The sequence below is a fragment of the Gasterosteus aculeatus genome, chromosome 15 (assembly GCF_964276395.1).
Source record: "Gasterosteus aculeatus chromosome 15, fGasAcu3.hap1.1, whole genome shotgun sequence".
In the NCBI taxonomy this organism is placed as follows: Eukaryota; Metazoa; Chordata; class Actinopteri; order Perciformes; family Gasterosteidae; genus Gasterosteus; species Gasterosteus aculeatus.
In genome coordinates, this window is record NC_135703.1 from 13,695,934 (window position 1) to 13,718,446 (window position 22,513).

The following is a 22,513-nucleotide window of genomic DNA, read 5'->3' on the forward strand; positions in this document are numbered from 1 at the left end:
TGACATTTAGTCCCGTAAAAAAGTGAAAGCTGTGCCTGCAAACCGTCATCTGGATCCCACTCGGTAGAAATTGGTGGCTGTGACATTTATTTTATACTTAAAAGGTGAAATGACTCACTAAGGAACTCGGATGGAAGCTAATCTGGGATTCGTGGAGCGCCGCACGTGTTGTGGTGCATTTCAAATTCAACCAAAATATTTGACTTTGAACCGAATGCACTGACATAACCAGCAGTGACGGAGATGTGCACCTGCGCGCGCACACACACACACACACACACACACACACACACAGCGCTAAGGTCTTACAGGCTCTGGAGGACCTCTGCTCCCATCTTGACAGCCATCTGTAAGCAATCTACGCTCTTTACCCATCTCCTTTTCTTTCTCCCAGGCCTCTCCTCCCCCCCAAATCCCCCCCCCCCCCCCCTCCCTTCATCTGATTGATGAGGGAGCGGCCCGTCCCTCGTGCAGAGCACCGACTTCCCCAAGAGCGCTTTCAGAACCGATGCACGCGTGCACATCTTGAGAGAATGTGGTCGTCACGTAATGTCCGCACATGTGACGGTGTGAACGGTCGACAGCTTCACTTCGTAACCACTGACTCTATCCTGTAGATTCGGCTGCTGATGGGAATAAGTTGTAGCAGCAGCTACGGGCGAGGGACACTAAAACGTGAGTCCGTGTTTACTCTAATCGCCTTTGTGTTCCCAGTAGGTCGTCTGGTGTGAGCAGAGAAGGACCCAGAAGCTGAGACGAGGGCACAGAGGGAAGGCATCTGTACGCCCGCTGACAGGAACCAGAAAGATGGGGCCGAAAAATCACAAAGTTTCCTGGGTTTCAAAAAAAAGAAGAAAAAAAAAAAGAAAGTGAATGGAAAAAACATGAAAAGAAAACGAAGCGGCGCCAAAATATTTGCACTTTCTCCTCCCTGTGTTTGACATGTTATCTGTTTGTACGTGTTTTTTTTTCTTTTTTTTCTTTCTCTTGAAGTGACTGCAAAGGTGAGAATGAGAATACATTTGTAAAAACCACTGGAAGATGTGTAAGATACCACATTCCCCCCGTGGGTTTTTGTTTGCTGTTGTGATTCATTTCGTCCTCGCATAACAGGAAAAGGCAGCAACACCTTTTTTGACTATCGAATAAAACTTACATTTCCTCTGTTAAACGTAGCGTCACTAAAGAGGAGCTTAGAGTCAAAAGTGGCTCAATGCTCAAAAAGGAGTTGCTATGGAAATGTGTATGTATGTGTCTGCCGCACCAAGTGAACGCTGTGTATTAGAATCCAAATGCACATAATTAGGCGAGGAAGCCCCTTGCACTGCACAGGACTACACGCCGATACGTTTACGGCTTCACAATCAGATCTTTGTGAAAAACGTGGTCTGTTTTTGGTTCAGGACACACGGTGCCAGTGTCGGGGAGGACTAGGCTGTAAGAACTTACCACACGGTTACTCAAAGGTGTACTTTCAGTACAAAACCAATACAAGCCCATCGTGTTGTTTCTCAGTTATCTGCATGTTGTCTGCGCATGTTGTCATTGTTTTCCTACTCTTGTATAAACCTTTTTGCTAACAAACGTGACATAGTTTCAGTCAAGAAAAAAGCCTGGCAAAAAGATTAACATTAATTGTTCCGATTGTGGAAAAAGTGTAGAAGTTGTCAGAAATAACGACGTTGTTAAAATGCTTTTAAAGTCGTGAGAAACCACTTTCACTGTCCTTTGGATTTGATGTTGATTTTTAAACAATTGATTCATGCAGCTTTGAGAAACCACAATGAAGGCCTTTTACACATAACTTGAGTCTCTCTGGTTCTATGTATCATTTTATGTGGCTAGTTTCACTACCTTACTTGGTTCAAACAGCTTAATTGTATTTCCACAGTGTTGATGGTGAAGTCTGCATGTTCTTTTATGTTTATTTTGGTGATCGTGAGTTCATAGTGTTCTACTGGCTACCTTTACATATTGCAATAGCGTCAACAAATCTACGACGAAGCCCCCCTGGTGGGGATTTTATTTTGTCCAAAACACATTACAGTCCAGCGAATGACTATTAACTATTCCTATTAGTACCAGAAAAGAACGGTGGGACAGATGACTGAACCCAACCAGCAAATGGAGTTTACCGTCTCACTGTCCCGTTAATATCGGCTCCTTTCACCCGTCATACTCGTTTATTCCAGTTATTGTCAGCAAGATGTGGCATTTGCAAATGCCAGTTCCTAAAATAAATATTTGAGCCTCCCCAGTCATTTTGTGTATGTAAACACCCGTATCGTCCTCTAACAGTTTATGTCAGCCCTGCTCTGTAAAACACTTACTTGGAGCTCTGCCGCCTGGAGCGAGACGATGCAGTGCGTCTTTCTGAAATACCCACGAGGGCATCAGGCCAGGAAGAGAAACACCCAAAAAGACCGTATCACGTTTCGGAATGAAAAAATAAAGTTTCTTCCTCACATTTGGGAACAATTTGAGTTGCAAAATTGTAAACGTTTGAGTCTGTTATTGTGGTCTGAATGCTTGTGCACTTGTTGTGGTGTTGTTTATTTCTTGTATTCCCAAGAGTCACTGCAGAGGCTCATGAACACGAGACAAGACAGGCTCCCGTTGTAAATATGTACAATAACCTTTTTTTTGTTTGAATTAGTAAATTTCATTATGGGTTATATTGGTTTTCACTTACTCACTCATATGTTTATAGGTGTACATACCCATATATATATATATACTTCTCTGTGTGTTTACATCACGTCAAACAACAGGCTATTACAGTAGCAAAATCAAGTTTCAGTGCTTGGAGCAGACTGTACGCTATAAACCCTGAGCGCTGGTTTTTAAAATCTCTAGTGGGATTATTTGACTATTGCAGCTCGTGTTTTAGCCCCCCGTTCATAACTATTGGCGGTCAAGAATGTATACAGTATCTAACTGCGCTTAATCCGCTACAATCACATTTCTAGCCTCGTCTAATTGGTAGTGGGTAGTTGTGCCAAGAGTGAGAGGAGAGGCGTCGGGGATGAACACTGGGCCTGTGTGTGTCGGCCCAAGTGCTTCCAGACGCCGCAGAGCTGCAGATCACACGAGGGATCTGAAAGCGACCCAACGGGCTGCTAATCACGACGGGGGACGTGTGCTGAGGGAGACTTTGGGGGGGGGGTTACACCTGGTTCTTTTCCCCGGCTGAACTGAGGCTACATTTAAATAAATAATAATATGAAATAAAGACAAAAATATTAGATATAGCATTTGTTTATCGTTTGTTTGAAGGTGTGTAAATTGCAGGGCATTGTGCGTTGTGCTAACATGTAACTGTTAAGCTTATTCTTTACAAAATAGGAGAAATGTTCAGGATTTCTGTTGTCCAGAAAACAATGTCCTTCTCTTCCCACGGTCTTTACCAACATCCTAGAAATCACACCAACAAAAGTAGATATAGATCCGATGCTGATGCTGTTTTACACTTACACCACCATGTATCAAACTGTGCTCAGTGCTGTGGGGGGTGCTGAGCACTGCCCCCTAACGGTGGCGGTGGAGAAGCCCACTTCACGTGTTAGGCAAGTATGCACACACACACACACACATCTATGACACATCAGCCACGCTAATTCAATTCAATAAACTGCCAATAGCGAGTTTAAAGAAAAAATTTATGTCCTGCAACTTTCTAAAGTTTGTTTAAAAATTGACAGGTGATATTGTAAGAAAAAAAGTCTCTTCTTGCATGAAAATGATTTAAAATGAATTTGCAACCCTTTCTTGACTGATAAAAGCATAAAAAGATGCACTCGGTTTGGCCTCATGATTTGTGTGGGTGTGAGATTCATGGATTTAGGGATGAGACTTCAAAAGGTGCAGATGTTGTCGGCGCGTGATGGGAGGCTGCTAGTGATTGGGAGGGGCGGGTGGGTGAGAGTGTTGTATCACAGATGAAATTGGAGCCGGCGGGCAGCTGCTGTACATCTGTCTTGGACTGACACATGTGGCATTTGACTTCCAGTGTGAAGTTCAAAAGAGTTCCGTGATGGCGCAGCTGCTTAGGGATGCATGTGTGTTTTAGAGAGAGCGCCTTCTCTCCTTTGTTGAAGGTGGGGTGGAGGTGGGGGTTGCCGAAGGGGTTTCATAGGTGAAGACAGGAATTTTAGGTTTTAGAAGGGATTTGTGGGTACAGCTGCTGAATCATGTTATCTCTACAATAAAGATACACGATACAGATACAGAGAGCCCAGTCTCTCCTCACTGAACACCTTAACTAACAGAAAGAAGAAATATTTGACATCTGTCCCTGCAGCAGACTGTTAGAGCCCGGTACCACACGTCTCAGTGTCCATAAATCAATTCATGTACTTTTCCCCCCACTTTTGTGTGCATTGAAACACTTATTGGAACAGATTAGACACCATTACAGGTAATTGTAGAGGGCAATTAGTCCGTGTGATAACTTAACATGGGGCGGGGGGGCATGCCGCTCACCATTTGTGCCTGATGCCTTCTGGTCCTGCAGCAGCACCTGCCCAGCGAGGTCAGGGGGGGTTGCCTACCGGGAGGCGAGGGCTCCTGGGTCAGAGGTCATGTTCCAGACAGGCGTGTCCACACGCTGATTGAGAACTCAGCTGCAGGAACAAAGCGTGCAGGTGGACGACGTATTTTGCCATAATTATTCTTTCCTCTCTTTAAATACGCTCCTGTGACTTTGGGGGAAATAAAGACTAAAGGAAAGCAGGCTGCCAGCACGCGCTCTTCTAAATCACAGTTGGCTTTCAGATAAATCCATTTCCTTGTGATGGAAAAGAACAATATGCCCTTTTTCTACTGAGGTCCAAAAGTCTATAAAAAAAATTAAAGAGTTAAAGATTTAAAATGCGAAACCAGCGCTGGGAAGTTTCATTCATTTTAGAACTTCTGTTTATCTTCAACACAGCTCAAGTATTTCACATAGTCTGAGGATTTAGAATGATCAGCTTTTCATCACCTCCGGGCCTCAGGGGCACGCTTCAGATTTATTTGGTCATATTTTACTTGAGTTTAGCAATAAAAGATAATTTCCATGGACAATGATATGGTTTGTTGCGAGGCTGGGGAATGTTTCCTCCCCCAACACAGTGATTAGGTTGCTTTTATTCATTTGGCTCATTCAAATGCATTTTGAACTCTATTTTACACTTGCAGGCTTTACATAGAGCCACGGACATTGGATGGGAAAGGGTTATATTCCCATCCAATGTCCATCCAAGAAACACCAGGCCTACATGCCAAAACCAAATAAGGGTTTTGGGATTTCTTCAGACCGACAGAGAGCAAGGAGCTTTTTCAAGGCCAATACCAGGACAAGGACATTGACTTCTTCCTGGTACTGTCGGTTAAATTCTCACAGCATTGTGTGACGGGTGTTGCCTGTTAAGCGACTGTCCTTGAAAGCAGCACACAGCCTCCCTGCATCAGTCAGCAGATCTTGTTCCTCAACTAAGTGGTCTGAACTTTGAACGCATCTCATGTGTTAGTTTTTAACTATACTGTACAGTATATTCGTTGTAGAATATAGCAAGTGAGGTCTTCCAATTCAATTCACGAGTGAAACAGGAACACGAAAGAAACTGTTAGGATTGCTAATTTAAAAAAACAGGTTATTAAACCATATTTAATGAAGAGGATTTTACGTGATTTTAAACTGTCAGATGAGGTTTTATCTATTTTATATTTTGCATTATATTGTCAGTTGTAGGCTTTCCTGTCCCTGTAGGGGTTTAGAAAGTCCTGTAAGGCCGCCTGTTACCTTTAGCCCTCTTAAATCCACACTGACATGCTAAATCCAAACAGAGGGGCCGTCCAGCCTGGGATCCCACCAGGGGCCCTCTCGGTGTGAGCTGACAGGCAGGCACTACACCGCCGTACAGGCCCTCGGAGGCCTTCTGCTCTTAAAATAATCTCCATTTTTGAATTGGAGAAACCAGATGGTTTCAAATGGTTTAATCTTAAAAACATTTTTTTCTGCCAGGAAGAAATATGGGTTAGGGTGATACTTGCAGGGAGAAATGAGGTCATCAGACATTCCTGAATTTCCCATTTACAATGTCACCCACAATGAAAAACACACACAGCCAAAGCACGTGGCTGTGTTATTGCCAAAATGACAGGACAGGGCTCCAAAAATGGAAGTGATTTCCATTTTGGTCCCGACCCGGGAACAGTTGCTCTGCTTCCTACAGAGTTCACTTGAGGGTTTGGGTGCAAAATACAATCTGATCCTCAGTCAGTGAAAGCTGAGGGCCGCTGGTCCTCTTGCGGAGGCCCGCAGCCCTTCTGGCAGGACGGCCACACATTCACCAGCTGGGTGCGACCTCATCATTGGTCCAATGCGTGTGTGTAGGTGCGTGTTCACTTTACACAGTCATATCGGAAACTCCGGAATAAAGACAGGATCAACAGATGACACTCAGGAACAGCGGTGAGTTTATATAGATATTAATATATATTGCAATGGACTTATAAAAACTGTTTAATGGGGTGTAACTGTTGGCAGCATTGTTCTGAAGCTGTTCAAGGGACGGTGGTAATTATTACACTTATCATAATCTTTGGGTATGATTTTTAAGATGGAGAAGTTAAGAATAATCTCAGCCTTTTGCCCGTATTTAAATGGTATAATAAAAAAAGAGGAAAATATTCATAATAATTTCATTCAATTTTCCAAATCAATTTATTAATGTCAAGGTATAGAAGTTACAGGGCTGCTTTTATCATCTGTTCACCTCACAAGGACAAACTCACTAACTTCAGACATTTTTCTTTCTATTTACTGGATCACTATTTTTGAAATTTATACAGGTTTTATTACAAGTAGGCCTAAACATATTTTATGAAACATTTAATAGAATGTGTTGGATTTGTTCTCCATACATTATGTTACATATAAAATCCCCACGTCAGCACAAAATAATATATAATTTATGTTTCTCACAGGAAGTCAGACGAAGACACATGTACCTAACTAATGGCGCCGCAGGAGGTTTGTTGGATTCGACCTTTTGTCTACAAATCAACAGGCGGCAACACACGCTTGTACTGATTAACCTTCTGTACATTTTACCAGTGTGTAAAAACACTGTGGTTTCTGCTGACCTACAACAGACAACAAAACCATAATTACAGCGTTTTTTAATGTGACACGAAAACCCCTGTTGAAAAAAAGGAAATAAATCCCCCTGACTGCATCGTTCCAGAGCCGTCTGACCGCCACGCTGCTGACCTCCATCCTGGCAGCGGTGCTCGGGTCCCTGCAGATCGGCTACCACACGGGCAACGTCAACGCTCCGGCCAAGGTGAGCGGGACACGCGGTGACGCAATCAGGATGTGCTTTGTGTAAACACACTGCTCATCACGATTCATTGAGAAAATAGAAGAATATGTTTCTCAGCAAAGAAATAGAAAACCTGTCATGCGGAAAAAAGGTCGCGAAACATCCAAGCAAAAATAATCTCAGATGTGCAACAGAAAAGCCATTATGCAGACCCGAGACAACCACAGCCAACCGCCATCATTCTATGACCGACGCTGGAAAACCGTCTGACCATCAAAACAAATATCTCACGGCCTTAATAAAACACTGAATACACGTAACGAGCCCTGGACGTCTCTGGCTCCGCTCCAGGTCTGGCAGGGTTTTGCTATTTCACAGGGAGACTGCACTACATGTGCTCGAGTGATTCGACATTCTGATTCCTTGCAATACTTGGCCCGCGAAATATGTGGTCCAGAATAGTTGCAAAGCTGCAGTGAAAGTGCCTTCGTTTTCATTGGTCCGGCGCGCCCTAAAGAACAACTCAGGTTTAAGTTTAATGTTAGATGAGCAAACCCACAGTTTGACTTTCTACTCCGTCTCCTGATCGTCTTTTGCCTTTCGCTCGCTGTTCAGATCATTGAAGAGTTTTTCAACCACACCTGGAGAGTCAGGCACAACCAGACGATGCCAGATCACAGCCTCACTCTCCTGTTGTCGCTCTCCGTCAGCATCAAAGACTTCGGAGCCTTGCTGGGCTCGCTGGGAGTCAAATACTTGGCAGATTCTCACGGCCGGTGAGAAGAAAAGCCCATGTTGTCCCCATAACCTCCACTGCGTCTTTTCACGGCCCTCGTCTTCTCTTCCAGACGAAACTCCATCCTCATAGTGAACTGCCTCTCTGTTGTGGGAGCGTGTCTGATGTCCGCCTCCAAAGCCAGCCAGTCGTTTGAGGTTCTCATCCTGGGCCGCGTGGTGTTCGGCCTCTTCTGCGGCCTGGTCATGAGTCTCAACCCACTCTACATCCAGGAGGTTTCCCCCACCAACCTGAGAGGCGCCTTCGCCACGCTCAACCAGGTGTCCTTCGCCACGGGCATCCTGTTGGGGATGGTGAGGACGGCGCGGGGAGATCTCCGGTTTTTGACTGGAAAAGTGGACATTGACGTTTACTTTCGTTATGCTGCTGTTTGAGGCAGCGAGCACACATTTGGGACCAGTGGATCTTAAAATAAGGTCTATATGCAGCAGTGATTATGGAGGTTGATCCAGCAAAAAATAAAAAATAATCCAGGAATGTCTACATAAAAATGGTATTCCTGACAATTTAGGACACGCTTGGGGTAATGCTGTTTTATGTAGTAGCTGTATTTATAATTTATACAATTATGGTAATTATTACATATATATATATATTTTTACTAATTAATATTTTCAAATGGGCTTCACTAGAGGTAAAAAGTGGTTCCCTGTATCTGTGGGCTGCAGGTGGCTGGTCTGGAGACAGTGCTGGGAACGGAGCATCACTGGTCCATGATGCTATCCCTGTCCGTCATTCCGGCCCTGATACAGTACCTGGTCCTGCCCTTCTGCCCCGAGAGCCCTCGCTACCTACTCATCAACCGGGGGGAGGAGAGTAAAGCCGAGGCCGGTGGGAATCTGAGACATGCTTTCAAAGCACTCTAATCTCTCGGCTCTGTGGAAACACAACAACGGTTCCTTTACAAAAAAAAGAAAAAGAAAAACATGCTTCTTCTTTTTAAAACCCTGCAGCCCTTATGAGGCTGAGAGGAAGCTCAGAAAAGGTGTTCGCTGAGCTGGAAGAGATGAAGGAGGAGGCGGCCCACACTCAGAGCGGCGTCACCATCCACAAGTTCTTCAAGAAGCGCCGGTACAAGAAGCCCATCATCCTAGTCCTCGTCATCAACTTGGGCAGCCAGCTGTCTGGATTCAATGCGGTCCGTATGATCTATCTGTGACGGCAAATCATGAATTTGAAGGCTTCTTAAGAGGATTTGAACAGCACTGCTCGCTGTCTTATTAATACTTTACTTGCGCGTCTTTCTAGTATTTTTCTAATACATCATTCATTCTCTGGCAGTCAGATTTGGGGTTGGTAGGTCACTGCCCACCAAACCCCATAAAGGCGTCCCAGTAACCCAGTAACCGAAAAGCAGTGACCGCTCCTCTCTTCCAGATCATTAATTATTCCACCAGAATGTTTCAGGCCAAGTTTGATCAGGCCAAGTACTTGACTCTGGGCGTGGGGGCCGTCAATGTGACCTTCACTTTGGTGGCGGTGAGTACAAAATCAGAGGTCAGAGGTCAAATATTTGTAACCATCTGAGAGAGCAGTTACGGTGACTCTCTCATTGTGACAAATATTTGATTTGTGATGATCTTTTCCTCTTTTTTTTTGCAGTTCTTCCTGATGGAAAGGGCAGGAAGGAGGAGGCTGCTCCTGACTGGTTTCATCTCCATAGCAGTGTGTAACCTACTCATGACCATAGTGGATTCGGTCCTGGTAAGGTTTTTTTTCCATTTGTGCAACCAACTACTTTAGCAGTGCTTTTGTCCTCTAAAGTAAAGCTATATGCTTTTTCTCTAACATCAGGTGGAAAAAAAAGGCATAGTACATTTACATTATTACACTACATATCCGTTTTGGCACACGCATATCAACACAAATAAAACCTGAATCTCACATTGACGATAAACCCGACTGTGCGTCCTCCACAACGCAGCACCTGGTCCCAGAGCTGCGGAGCCTGCAGGTCCTGCTGGTTTTCTGCCTGATTTCGGCCTACGAGCTGGGCCCCGGCCCCATCTCGTGGTTCATCGCCGCCGAGCTGTTCGACCAGCCGGGCCGCCCCATCGCCATGGCCTTCACCAGCATGCTCAACTGGGGCGGGAAGTTTGTTCTGGCACTCCTCTTTCCTCCTCTACTGGTGGGTCCACAGGGTCGGCCGAGTTAAACTGCGGAGGGGGATTTCTTGCTTTCGCCAGTTCCTTTACACCTTAGAGACGTGACTGTCAAACACCAGCTATAAATCTGTTATATAAACACATATGTTGTAAAACAGCCATAAATCTGAATCTTTAATCTAAATAAATCTATTGCTAACTCCTGCAACGCCAGGCTGAAATAATAGTGATTAAAGTAACAGTGGTTCAGGGAAAGATGTGCTGCAGAGATGGCAGTCGGCCTGAAACTACGAATCTGGACTTTCATGTGTTGTGTAAATCAGTTATCAGTAGGAGGGTTCCGAAGGTAAGGGTACCCTCTGTACGCTACGTCATGTAACCCTGATAAAAAGGACACCTGTCTGTCTCTCCCACGCGCGCAGAAAGTCTGCGGCGCGTACGTCTACCTGCTCTTCATGGCCGTGGGTCTGGTCGCCTTCGCCTTCATCTGGATGCGCCTCCCGGAGACCAAAGGACGCACGTTCGATGACATCGCGGAGGAGTTCAGAGGAGCGGAGGGCATCCCGTTGCACAATAAGACCGGATTCAACACTTTTCCCTAACAGACCTTTCAACCATTACGGGAGCAGGTCATAATAAAAAATAAAAAAAAGGTCTGATCAACCAATTTACACATCGATGTTTTCACCAAATTTAGCAGCATCAAATTGTTTGGGTTCTATTTGCTTGAGTTTTCGAACGGGAAAACATGCCAAATAAGTTTTTAAATAAATGATTCTCCCTGTCAGCGGTCCCTTCAGAATAATCAACCAAGGGGAAAAGGAATATGGTAATTATCCTGATTATCCTGATTATTTATTATTTAGTGTTTGCTCTCCCCTAATGTTCATAACACAGTACAAACAGATTCACCTGAAGTGCACCGTCGGGTCAAAGGTCAGACTGTTAGCGTCTTGAAGAAGCTGGCGAGCTTGCTCTGAAGCAAGGATTGAAACTACGAAGCGATTGGTATTTATACCTTATGTTGAGGCATTTTGCAAACATTTTGTTATTTTGTAAAGAGATCGAGCCTTTGTAAAGTAAAGATTGTCTTTAAGACCAAGAAATGCGTTATTATTTGTCTCAAAGATCATTATGACGCACTGCAGACCATGACGTCATGAAAACTGTAAATTCTCATGCTTGTTGATGTTGTTTGTGTAAATAAATCTACCGTCTAAATAAATGTATTATGTGGTTGAAGATCTTCATTCTCTTTAATTAAGGTTGTGACACGAGTCTGTGGTTAATCTTATCATATTAGTTTTATCTTGTAGCTGCAGAAATTTGGTTTTGTGTGATTTCATCGTCTTAAGAGGTTAAATACTCAGTGTATTTAGGACTGTTTAAACTACATTATACTGTTCCATTGTAGAAAATGTGACACTGAGGCTGAACTCAGTTTGGTCAAGTCTGGCTGAATTCCCTACTGTCTGTCTGTATCAAAACAGTGCTATCTACTGGGCGCTGCTCATCGGTTAACCACAGTACAGCTCTGTACTACTCTGTAACAACTACGTGATACCATTCACCCACTGTAGTCAAAGCTAGCTGATTAATGCTGGGGGGACGTGTCATGCCCAAGGACAAACAGAAATGTGAATTAGCCATGGATCAAAACACTCACTCTCAGATTGAAGGGTGCTATCACAGAAAAATAAGAAAGGTCCATAGTCACAGAACTACTCCATCCATCTCCATACCACTTATCCTGCACACAGGGTCACGGGGCGGCTGGAGTCTATCCCAGCCAACTTGGGGCAATAGACAGAGTTCACCCTGGATTGGTCGCCAGCCAATCGCAGGGCTACACAGAGACGCACAACCATTCACACTCACATTCACACACCTACGGGCAATTTAGTGTCCCGATTCAACCTGATCCCCAGAGCATGTCTTTGGACTGTGGGAGGAAGCCGGAGAACCCGGAGAGAACCCACGCAGACACGGGGAGAACATGCAGACTGCAGAACATGCAGAGGACACACAGAAAGGCCACTGGGCGGAGTGGAAGCCAGGACCTTCTTGCTGTGAGGGCACAGTGCTAACCACCACGCCACACCACCGTGCCGCCCACAGAACTACTCATCACAGATAAACATATTTATATACACAAACACACACGTAAAAAAAAAAGAAAATCAAAGATCTCATCGTCTTCATTATATTGACACACCAAGAAAAAAAAATAGATGTAACTAAACTAAGCCATTCAATTATTTAGCTCTTAAAACAGGTGTGTGATCAAAGAAGCTTTGTTCTTAGTTGTGTGCCACACAGAGGTCTGGTTTAGTGGCAGCCGTGCAGTTTGCATCTTCACACAACCTACCTGAAGGAATACCATCATTATGACGCCATGACTACAGGGACTATGCATTAAGACAGAAACACAGTATAACTGGGTATTGCATCACCTTAAAATGAATTTCTTGAAAATGGCATTGAAAATATCTGTGTGATCCATCAGGCATTGTGGGTTGAAAAAAAGGCAACCGAGAGGAAAGCTTTGAAATGAAAAGAAAATACAGTGGGGAATCATTTAACATCTCTTTGTGGAAAAAAAGACATCATAATTAAATTCTGATGACGTTTAGGCTGGCATTGATGGCTCGCCACTGTCTCGTAGTAGTTGACTTTAATCTACCTTTAAAATTTGAGATTTGTGAAATTATTTGTAATTGTTGGGATGATAACATTACTTACAGCAGTGTTCACTGTTTCGCTCAGATCTAACTGGCGGCCGTGATGTCGCCCAGAGTCAGCTGCCAGGAGGAAAAACGCAACTAACAGTGTTCACAGCGTTGGGCAAGATCATTTTTTTTGAGACCATCAGCATGTTTACAATTTTTACAGAGGGAATAAATCAGGTGAGAAATAGGGACATTTTGGGACTGATTGCAACAAGAGGAGTTGCCCCTTTGGTGGCCAAAATCGAAAAGATCGAAAGTTTAGTCTGGGAGTTACCACTTGGTATGAACCTTGAGCTAATAAACATATTGACTCATTTAATCACGCTAAAAGCCACTTAAAGGGGCGTCATTGGGTCTAAATCAGAGGGGCCAGAACCGATACGCTAAAGACTCCAGCCCAGTGGATGACGGCAAAATGTGAAATTTTGCAATAAAGTTATGAATTTATCTCTAAGATACAGTGCTAATTCTAGTTATCCACAAGGGGTCCTTTGGTCCTACGAGAGCAGCAGGTCCTGTGCTGGATCAATACAGGCCCTGTGACAATGAATTTAATAGTACGCATGCTAGTACAATATGTAAGTCTGTATGTGTGATGTTAGGAGAACAAGGTACGGAATCATATGGCACAATCTGAAGCACTGATCTGAAATCAGCCATTGTGAAGATTTGTCAAATGTAAAAACAACACCACAAAACCATTGCTGGGCCAACTTACTGGACTTTTCACACCAGCAGGGGGCAACAAGCCCCAGGAAATGATTTGAGGACACAAGAGCTTCCTTTGACTAAATGTAAGTTCTCTCTACTCCCTCCCTGCTCCTCTTTTCATCACCACCAGTGTTCATTAAACTATGAGAGTGATGCACTGAAAGAAGAGCTGATAGCAAAGAGTAAAATCTAGTTCCTCACCATGATATTGTTGGTCTTTATGATTCGTTTTCTTCATCTTCCAGGAAATAATGGTGAGAAGCGCATTGGACATTCAACAAAGACGCTGTACAAATGCTGATTTCACTATTCAAAGTCTTTTTTTTCATCCGCAGGTGCCTCTCACCCCAAAGGTGTCTTCCAAACGCCTCCGAGCATCATTAAGGAACTTGGGCAATCTGTTGTCGGCAAGGAGATCAGCTGTTCACACAACATGCCAAATTACGACGTATTCCTCTGGTACAAAAGAGAAAAAGAACGAGGAGATCTAAAGCTCTTTGGTTTCCTGAATGTGGACTACCCAAACCCAGAGGACGACGTAAAAGGCAAAATAGACTTGAAAGGAGACGCCCGTGATATTGCAACCCTCACCATTTCGGATCTCGTACTAAATGACACTGGCGTGTACTTCTGTGCAGCCAGTCAGCACAGTGCTGCAGATTCCTCTTACTTCAATACTAAAACTCCACTTTGTCTGCCTGCCAGACAATCAGCACGTTGCATCTCTTTAACACCTGCTGACATCTAAAGTGAACTTGATGATCTTATCATCTGCTTTGACACGTCAGTGTCTTGCTCTGACAATACACTCTATCGCTGCTGTGATGTTCTGAAGAAATAAAGATTGTTTCAAAAATTAACATGGTTGTGAACATTTCCCATTACCTCCCCTGGAATCATGATTTATTCATTACAAAGACATACCTGTCATCACCTTCAAAGTCTGACATATGTTTCCCCTCACCGTCTAGTAAGAAAATACAGGGAGATCTTCTAGCTTCTGTTTTTAAAAAAGTTCCTTAAATGTGTATGTCAAAGATAGAGGATGTAATGGAATCTGGCCTCATTGCTTTGTCAGTGTTACTGATCTAAATAGAAGTATTCGAAGGAGGAGTGAAGAACAATAGGGGGACCTCTAGTACCACTTAAGCAGCTTTGCAGCTCATGACATCACAGTGACCCTCCCACCCGCACTTCCTCATCACTCCACGACTCTCCATGCCACTCTGGATGTAACAACATGCTCATCAAACAAGACCTCCTCCGAATAGCTCTCTTTTTTATGTGGACTGCAGGTAATTTACAATAACATCAAGTTGTTAATGATTGTTCTGTTGGAAGCGATTCCCGGGAACAGCGCAATGCAAAAAGATATGCAGTTCATAGACGTTAACTTCTTAACTATCACTCACACAGGTCATATTGATGGCAGTGATGTCACCCAGACTGCGCTGCTGTGGAAAGACAAGGGTGCCGAGGCAACAATGAACTGCAGCCACACCAAGGGGAGCAGCTACTACCAGATGTACTGGTACAGACAGCTGCCAGGAGAAACTATGAAACAGATCGTGTACACGTCCTTGGGCGTGAATCATGATTTTGGAAATTTCAGCAAGGAGAAATTTTCAGCCACCAAGCCCGACGCTGACAGTGGGACGTTCACAGTGAAGAACCTGCAGCCGCAAGATAAGGGCTTGTACTTCTGTGCTGTGAGCCAACACAGTGATGCAGAAGCTCTCAATAGCTTAACAAAAACCACAGTGCACTGTAACATAGCGGTTATAATAATCGCATGTACTGTAGGGGGACCTCGAGGACCACAAATAGTCCAAGTGGAATTTTTTATAAAGCAGCTGTCAGGAACAGAAGAAGTCCCACAATAAAGAGCCACTACCACCGGCAGCTCTTCACATCTCTCTAACCACACTGGAAGACTTATGAGACCCTGACTTACACGTTGTAATACAGTGATGAGGATGAAAGGTGAATGCCAAACTCGTAGATTTACATCGGACTGAGAGTGCTCTACCGCACCGTTGTGACGAAAAGAGAGCTGAGCTGGAAGGCAAAGCTCTCGATCTACCGGTCAATCTTCGTTCCTACCCTCACCTAAGGTCATGAACGATGGGTCATGACCGAAAGAACTGGGTCACGGGTATAAGCGGCCAAAATGGGTTTCCTTAGGAGAGTGGCTGGCGTCTCCCTTAGAGATAGGGTGAGAACGCGAGCTAGTCGTCGCTAAACATGACTGATGGTGCTGTTTTCAGGCTTATATGTGTGTAATTAGGCCAACCTTTTGGTTTCATGAAATGTTTTAAGGGTTGTGGGAATATTACGTGACGTTACGTTAGTTTAGTGAGACAGTTGCATTGCCTCCGCTCCAGATAGACAGAGACCGACCGGTATCCTGTGGCAGCCAAGTTAGGAAATTTACATATTATTTAGGGTGCAATTTTTGCCCCTAATGACTGAAAACCAGGGACATTTTATAAAACATTGGAGGCTTTTTTTGAAACTGAAATAACATTTAACCTCAGTTATTTGGGTTTCCTGTATATGCATTTGTCATCAAATGGCAACAATAAGACTTTTAGGCAGTAGTCTGCAGATTCAAAGTGTTTCTTAGATTTTTTTGAACCAAAATGAACAGAAAACATACATCAGACTCCTTCAATTTCTTCAAATGAGTCAATAAAAAGAACTACTGTTCACTTAATATCTCTCTCAAACAAAACCAACAAAGACAATAGACCATGTGGGACTAACTTGTAACATTTGGGAGGTGTCACACCGCGGCGTCCTGCCAAACAAAAGTTCAAAGGGCGAATATTCCGTGGAGGCCTGGGGGACCTCCCGCACTGCAAACAACAGAGGGTCAAGCCAGTTATCCCAATTACGTTCATCGTCGCTAATAAATTTACGGATCATGGACTTAAGAGTCTTATTCATGCGTTCCACCTGCCCGTCTGTCTGTGGGTGATACACGCTCCTACGAACGGACTTAATGCCCAGTAACTCGTAAAGTTCTCTCAGTGTGCGCGACATGAACGAAGTGCCCTGGTCAGTCAGAATCTCCTTGGGGATTCCAACTCGGGAGATGACCTAAAACAGAGCCTGCGCAACAGCACTGCCTCCGGATATCGCGTTGCGTAATCCACAAGAACTAACACAAAGCGATATCCGCGTGCGCTCCGGTGAAACGGCCCGATGAGGTCCATACCGATCTGATTGAACGGAACCTCCACCAACGGCAGAGGACGCAACGGTGGCCTCAGAATGGCCGGAGCGTTCACTAACTGACACTCCGGGCAGGACGCGCACCGGCGGCGCACGTCCCCCGGATGCCTGGCCAATAAAATCGGGTCATTATCCGGTCTAGCGTTTTCTTGTATCCCATGTGACCAGCCACCGGCGGATTTTCGGCACCAGCAACTGAGTGGTTTCCTGCCCCGTCTGAGTGTCACGGCTCACTCGATACAGTCTGTCCCTAATCAATGAAAAGTGCGGAAATGACTGCGCTGCGTCAGGGCGCACCAGGTGACCATCAATTCGTATCACTTGGTTGTAGGCTGAGCGTAGGGTATCGTCACGAGACTGTTCGATTGGAAAATCTTCTATGGAGCGAAACTCGGGAGCTGGTTCCCTCTCCCCGTCTGCAGTGTCGGACGACCCCGCGTCACCGCTGAGCACAGCACACATCCCGCATAACCCTGTCGGTCATGAACGCACCCCCGTAGCCTCCCCCATTAGCTTATCAAACCCCGGCCAATCTGTACCCAAAATGACGGGGTGCGTCAGGCGGGAGCTACCCGCGAGCATTTACTCTATGCTTTTTTTCCAGATATATTTCCACCGATACCACAGGATACTCGTGAACATCCCCATGCACACACTGTACACACACCCGCGCTGCCTCCACCAATGCCCCCGGCAGAACCAGGCTCTGGTGAATCATTGCGTGCAGCCCGAATCCAACATCGCCTGGCGTGTACCCCCCTAGATTCTTACCCGGAACGCGATACGTCGCTCCCGGACCGGGGGAGAATGCCGGAATGCCGACAACTCGGATCACCCGTCCCACCTCCATCAGCGGGCACTCTCTCCAGAGGTGACCGAGCCGCCCGCACCTCCAACACTCCTGCCCCGGGGCTTGAGAACCTCTCTGTGGGTTGGGAAGTGTGCCTGGGTTCCCCGGGGCCGGTGGTGCTGGGGAAAACAGCCTCCCTCCCCGTGTCGCAGCTCCTGGTCGGACTGACGCCGGCGAACTCTCCCGGTCCCTGCCAGGTGGTCCTCCGCCAGGGTGATGGCCGCCTCCAGGGTCGTCGGACGGTGGCACCGGATCCACGCCGCTGTCCGGGCCAGGAGCCCCTTCCCTAACTGCTCCAGCACCACCCACGTCATCACCCCTTGGACCCCTCCAGCGCCGTCCGGCTGCCGCCACTTCGTGGCGACGTCTCTCAGCCGCTGGTCGAACGCGAACGGGCGGTCCTGCAGCCCCAGCCTGGCCTCCCAGGAACCGCCGGCGGTGGTCCTCCGGCGACAGCCCCAGCCTGTCCATTACGGCCTTCTTGACGTCGGCGTAATCGCGCCGCGCCACCGGTGGCCTGCGCCTGGCGGTCTGCACCTCCCCTGTCAGGAGAGGCAAAAGCCGAACCGCCACTCCCCCGCCGGCCTGCTGCACGCCTCCACCGTTGCCTCGAAGGCCTCCAGAAACGACTGGACGTCGTCCCCTGCCGACATCCAGTGGAGCGTGACACCGGCGAGCGCTGCAGGCCTCTGCGTCGGCGGCTCTGCCGGGGGCCATGCGGCCAGCTGCTCCAGCGCCTGGGCCTGTCTCCCCACCTGGGCCTGGAGCGCCCCCAGGAACTGTCGGTTGGCGTCCGCCTGCTCCCTCAGGATGCCCGCCAGGTTCCCGATCATCTGGCCGAGCGCCACAATCGGCTGGGCCGCCATCCCTTGCTGGTGGTCGTCGTCCGCCTCGCGGGGGTTGGGCAAACAGACAGACTCCACAAGGCCTTTGTTCTCGAGAGGACTTTTCCCCGCGCTTATGTTAATAGACAATAAAATGATTTCATGCAAACCAGAAATCTCTTCTTATTGGAATCTTTCCTTTTACTTAACACCGCCCCTTCCATCCCCCAGTCAGGTTGGGCGCCACTGTAACGTGTGGGTCTGTGGGGGTCCAGGAATAATGAGGATGCGGCTGTGGGTTTCAGTGTACAGTCTTTATTTTATCGTTTTTACAACGCACGACCGGCTCCAGCCTCCTCGCCTCCCTCCTCGCCGGATCTCTCCTTAAAGGAACACAAACACTGATTAATCTCAGTTGAGGCTGATTATGCCTCCCCCGGCACTGTTCCCCGAACCACTTCCTTCTCCGTCCCCTCTGCAGCCGAGCCAAACCACGCCCGCCACCACACCCCTCTAGGGGTTTTGAACTGGTTGAACTGAAAAATCGTACCAGCGTACTTTGAACAGGTTGGCAGGTCTGCTTATTGATAGAACGGTGGACCACTTTACCTTCTGCCTCGTCAGTCCACTCACCTCAAAATCTACCTCCTCAAAGCAACTTACTTTGCTTTCTTTACCCATGTTTTATAGTCTGTAGAAATATTTGGGGTTAGGTGTCTTGCTCAGGGACTCTTCAACATGAGACATGGAGCCGCCAGGATTTGAACCACCAACCTTGTGGTTCCTGGCCCTCTCTACTCCATGCGCCACAGTGCGTAGAGTTAAACTGAACACCAATAAGTGTGACAATGTACAGTTACATTTCAAACCTATCAGAGTTCATTTAATTCTACTGTGTAGAATTAAGTGTCAAGTGTCGCAAATGAATCTGACTGGATAATGGCTTCAGCTCTTTCGTACAATTGACTCTATAAGAGTTGAATCAACTTTTTGCAGTGTGATTTCAACTCTGCACTTCAACACTTTTGCCTAACACCGGAAAACTAACATTTTTGCTGTGTAGTAAACCCCTCGAATGTAACCGCCCCCCTCCCTGCCACCTCCTTTTGAACTCTGCCCCCTAAGAGATTCCTCCCCCATCCCTCAACCCCCCCAACCTTTTCTAACCCTTTTCTTTTCCCCAGCCCTCCCCTCCTTCCAAACTCCCCCCATTCCCATTATTTCATGGTTCAACGTTAAAAACAAACTAAACCCTTTAAAAATCGGTTGAAAATTGAGTTATGGTTATTTAAAACGTACATTACTACCAACACAATGTTATGGGTGAGCGAGCTGACCGACCCAAGATGGCCGCTATGTGCGGACGTCCGACTCTATTGGCCGACAACGAGGACGAGACATCCAGCCTTTATATGTAATATCTATGGGGTGGAATGCAGGCCTCGTTACTCCCGGGACAGGACGCCACCGGATCTGTCCCTGACCCCTGCCCGGACCCCGGGGCTCAATCTGGGCAGAACCACCGTCTCCGGTCGTACCCCTATCCTAACCGTAACGCCTCCCACCCCAGCCCTAACCTTTACCTCACTCCTGTACCCCTCTCTCCCATTCCTCTCCCCAAGATTAATGATCGGGACTCTTGAGTGTTCTGTCGGTGGTTCTACAGCCTCAGACAACCCATACCTCACAGGGGTGTCGGAAAAGAAGCCTGTAAAAACGAAAATTTCAAAAATCTATGGCCTCTGGAGCAATGATGAGCCTTTTGCCCTTTGCAACAACTTATTTTTACGAAAGTGGATTTTCCTCACTCACCTACCTGAAAAACAAATACAGGTCAAGGCTGCAGCCGGAGGCTGATATGACCCTTTGATAAGTTGTGTGCTACACATCAGGGTCAGACAACTCACTAATGTGTGCCATCCACAGATGCTTGAGGATTCCCTGTCCCTTATATATGTATGTTAAAATAAAAACGTACATCTGTGAATTTTAATAAGTTGTTATTAATTGTTAACTTAGTGTTGTATGTAAGATGTATGTTTATAAATCGCAGCGGCACAGCCACCCTGTACCTTGCACATGTTAAAAATAAAAATGTATATTGTGTATTATTTGAATAGCTTAGTATTGAATGCACAGTAACAGGGTAGCTACAGTTGTGGTCAAACATACACTTGTAAAGAACAATTTCATGGCTCTCTTGAGTTTCCCCGTTAAGTCAGATTTTTCTCTGAGAAGTATCTGTTCCAATCACTCTTTGTCACAAAAAACATTCATGAAGGTTAGTTCATTTATGACTTTATTATGGGCTAACAGAAAAAGTGATCAAGTCTGCTGGGTCAAAAATATGCATACAGCAGTGCTAATATTTGGTTACATGTCCCTTGTTTCTTCAGCATTGTCCACATGTTCCCAATAAGATTTAAATCAGCACTTTGAGAAGGCCATTCTAAAATCCTTATTCTGGCCTGATTTAGCCATTCTATTGTCACTTTTGATGGGTGTTAAAACAGGACAATGACCCCAAACACACAACTGCGGCCAAGACCCAACCTTCGGGCTGATGATTCTAGGTTATCTTGAAGAATTTGAAGGTTATCCCTTCCATAGAGCAAATTTCCCAAATAAACCAGGCCTAATCCTGTTAGCCTGTCTCATTGTCAGCTTATTTGGTTGCAGAAAATCAACAGTTTGAGCTCAGTAACTATGGCAACTTTAGTTGAATAAGTCTGGTATGAGTCCTGTAACACTGACCTAACAGAAAAAGGATTGGTTTTACCATGGGCCTTCTGGAGTGATGCTATAATATTTAAGACCCCTACATTAATGCGCTCGAAAAATACCCAACTTCCTGCTTACCTTATCTTCTGATCAGCTGACCCAACGTCCTGCTTACCTCACCCCCGGATCACCTCACCTAACTTCCTGCTCATCTTACTTCCCTTGTTTATCAATCCAATGCCACTGACTTCCCTCCCTCTATTTGTCCGTTTGTCCTTCATGGAGTTTTGTTTACTTCATTACTGACTAATGTTCCTGCCTGCTTTGTGGACTCTCTGCTTTGTAAGTTCACTCCTTTATTAAATCATTTAGCTGCACAAGTTAAACTGTAAATGCAACTTTCATCATTTGTTGTACACTGCACAACTCTGTTACCCAGGTAGCCTCATAAGTACTTTGACGTGCGCCGTGATTGGTCAGTAGGCCAGCGTGACTTTTGTAAAACAGAAAGCTAGCTAGCAAATCTTAGTATTTTGTGATAGTTCAGGTTGAACTTTGTCTGTAAATAGTGAACAGGTACAAAAATGTACGGCCCACCACTGAGCTCCGAGAACTTTGAGAGGAAGTCAATGAACTTTGTACACTTTGGATAAGTTAAAAATAGTATTTGTCTGTCATGTGGCAACAATTGCAATCTTTGAAGAGTTGAATAATATTCTACTTGAAGAATCACTTAGGTGTCCCCATTCTGTCTATCAAATCAGGAAACCCTAGGGCACACAAACTTTCACACTGCAGTTATGCCATTCAATAAAATACATGAAAATGTACTGCTGCTGTACCTCCAACACATGATTCATTATATTATGCCTGACCCTGAGGGTTCTGTTCAGATCTCTGTCGTCCTATCTGCTGTCATAAGGTGGCACTACATGTCTGTTCAGGGAGCAATATAACTCCACCCAACAAGAAACAAGTTTCCTGGTGGGAGGGTTCTCATATTCAAACAGATTATACAGTGACAGAAGCACAGTACCAGTAACAAGGAGGACACAGCAAGATGATCACTATCTTCTGCTTAGCCCTCAATGTCATGACAATTTCAGGTAAAAGTCCTGTTGAGCGTTCTTTCACATTTAAGTTGACCATGATTGTAAATTGTTATTCGTGGATGCTGTTTCCGCAGGTGCCTCTCTCAGCGACCAGGTGCACCAGACTCCGTCTGAGATGTTC

At 45.7% G+C, this 22,513-nt stretch overlaps 2 protein-coding genes and 1 gene segment (V, D, J or C); all 3 read left to right on the forward strand.

Annotated features, from left to right (window-relative positions):
• The window catches only part of smoc1 (SPARC related modular calcium binding 1), a 35,153-nt gene extending 32,661 nt beyond the window's left edge, over positions 1-2,492 (forward strand). For 8 of the 16 annotated variants that reach the window (XM_078089796.1, XM_040199393.2, XM_040199390.2 and 5 more), the window contains one exon: positions 715-2,492. In XM_078089796.1, the coding sequence (XP_077945922.1) occupies positions 715-731 (17 nt within the window). In that variant the 3' untranslated portion in view covers positions 732-2,492. The remainder of the gene's footprint in view (positions 1-714) is intronic. The other 8 variants (XM_078089798.1, XM_078089797.1, XM_040199392.2 and 5 more) reach the window with 1 other exon arrangement.
• Positions 2,493-6,257: 3,765 nt separating this feature from the next.
• Positions 6,258-11,437, forward strand: slc2a1c (solute carrier family 2 member 1c). Of its 2 annotated transcripts, XM_040199967.2 has the most exons (11): positions 6,258-6,454; positions 6,970-7,015; positions 7,230-7,328; positions 7,923-8,083; positions 8,156-8,396; positions 8,772-8,934; positions 9,057-9,241; positions 9,481-9,582; positions 9,706-9,807; positions 10,028-10,231; positions 10,631-11,437. In XM_040199967.2, the coding sequence occupies exons 2-11, from the start codon at positions 7,001-7,003 to the stop codon at positions 10,808-10,810; spliced, it is 1,452 nt and encodes a 483-aa protein (XP_040055901.2). In that variant the 5' UTR covers positions 6,258-6,454; positions 6,970-7,000; the 3' UTR covers positions 10,811-11,437. The 2 variants fall into 2 exon arrangements, with proteins under 2 accessions (XP_040055901.2, XP_040055902.2); XM_040199968.2 differs by lacking the exon at positions 6,258-6,454 and having other exon boundaries at positions 6,858-7,015.
• A 3,572-nt stretch (positions 11,438-15,009) lies between these two features.
• Positions 15,010-15,475, forward strand: LOC144388408 (T cell receptor beta variable 18-like). The segment is given in 2 exon segments: positions 15,010-15,357; positions 15,452-15,475. Coding segments are annotated over 2 exon segments (372 nt in total).
• The last annotated feature ends 7,038 nt before the right edge of the window (positions 15,476-22,513 follow it).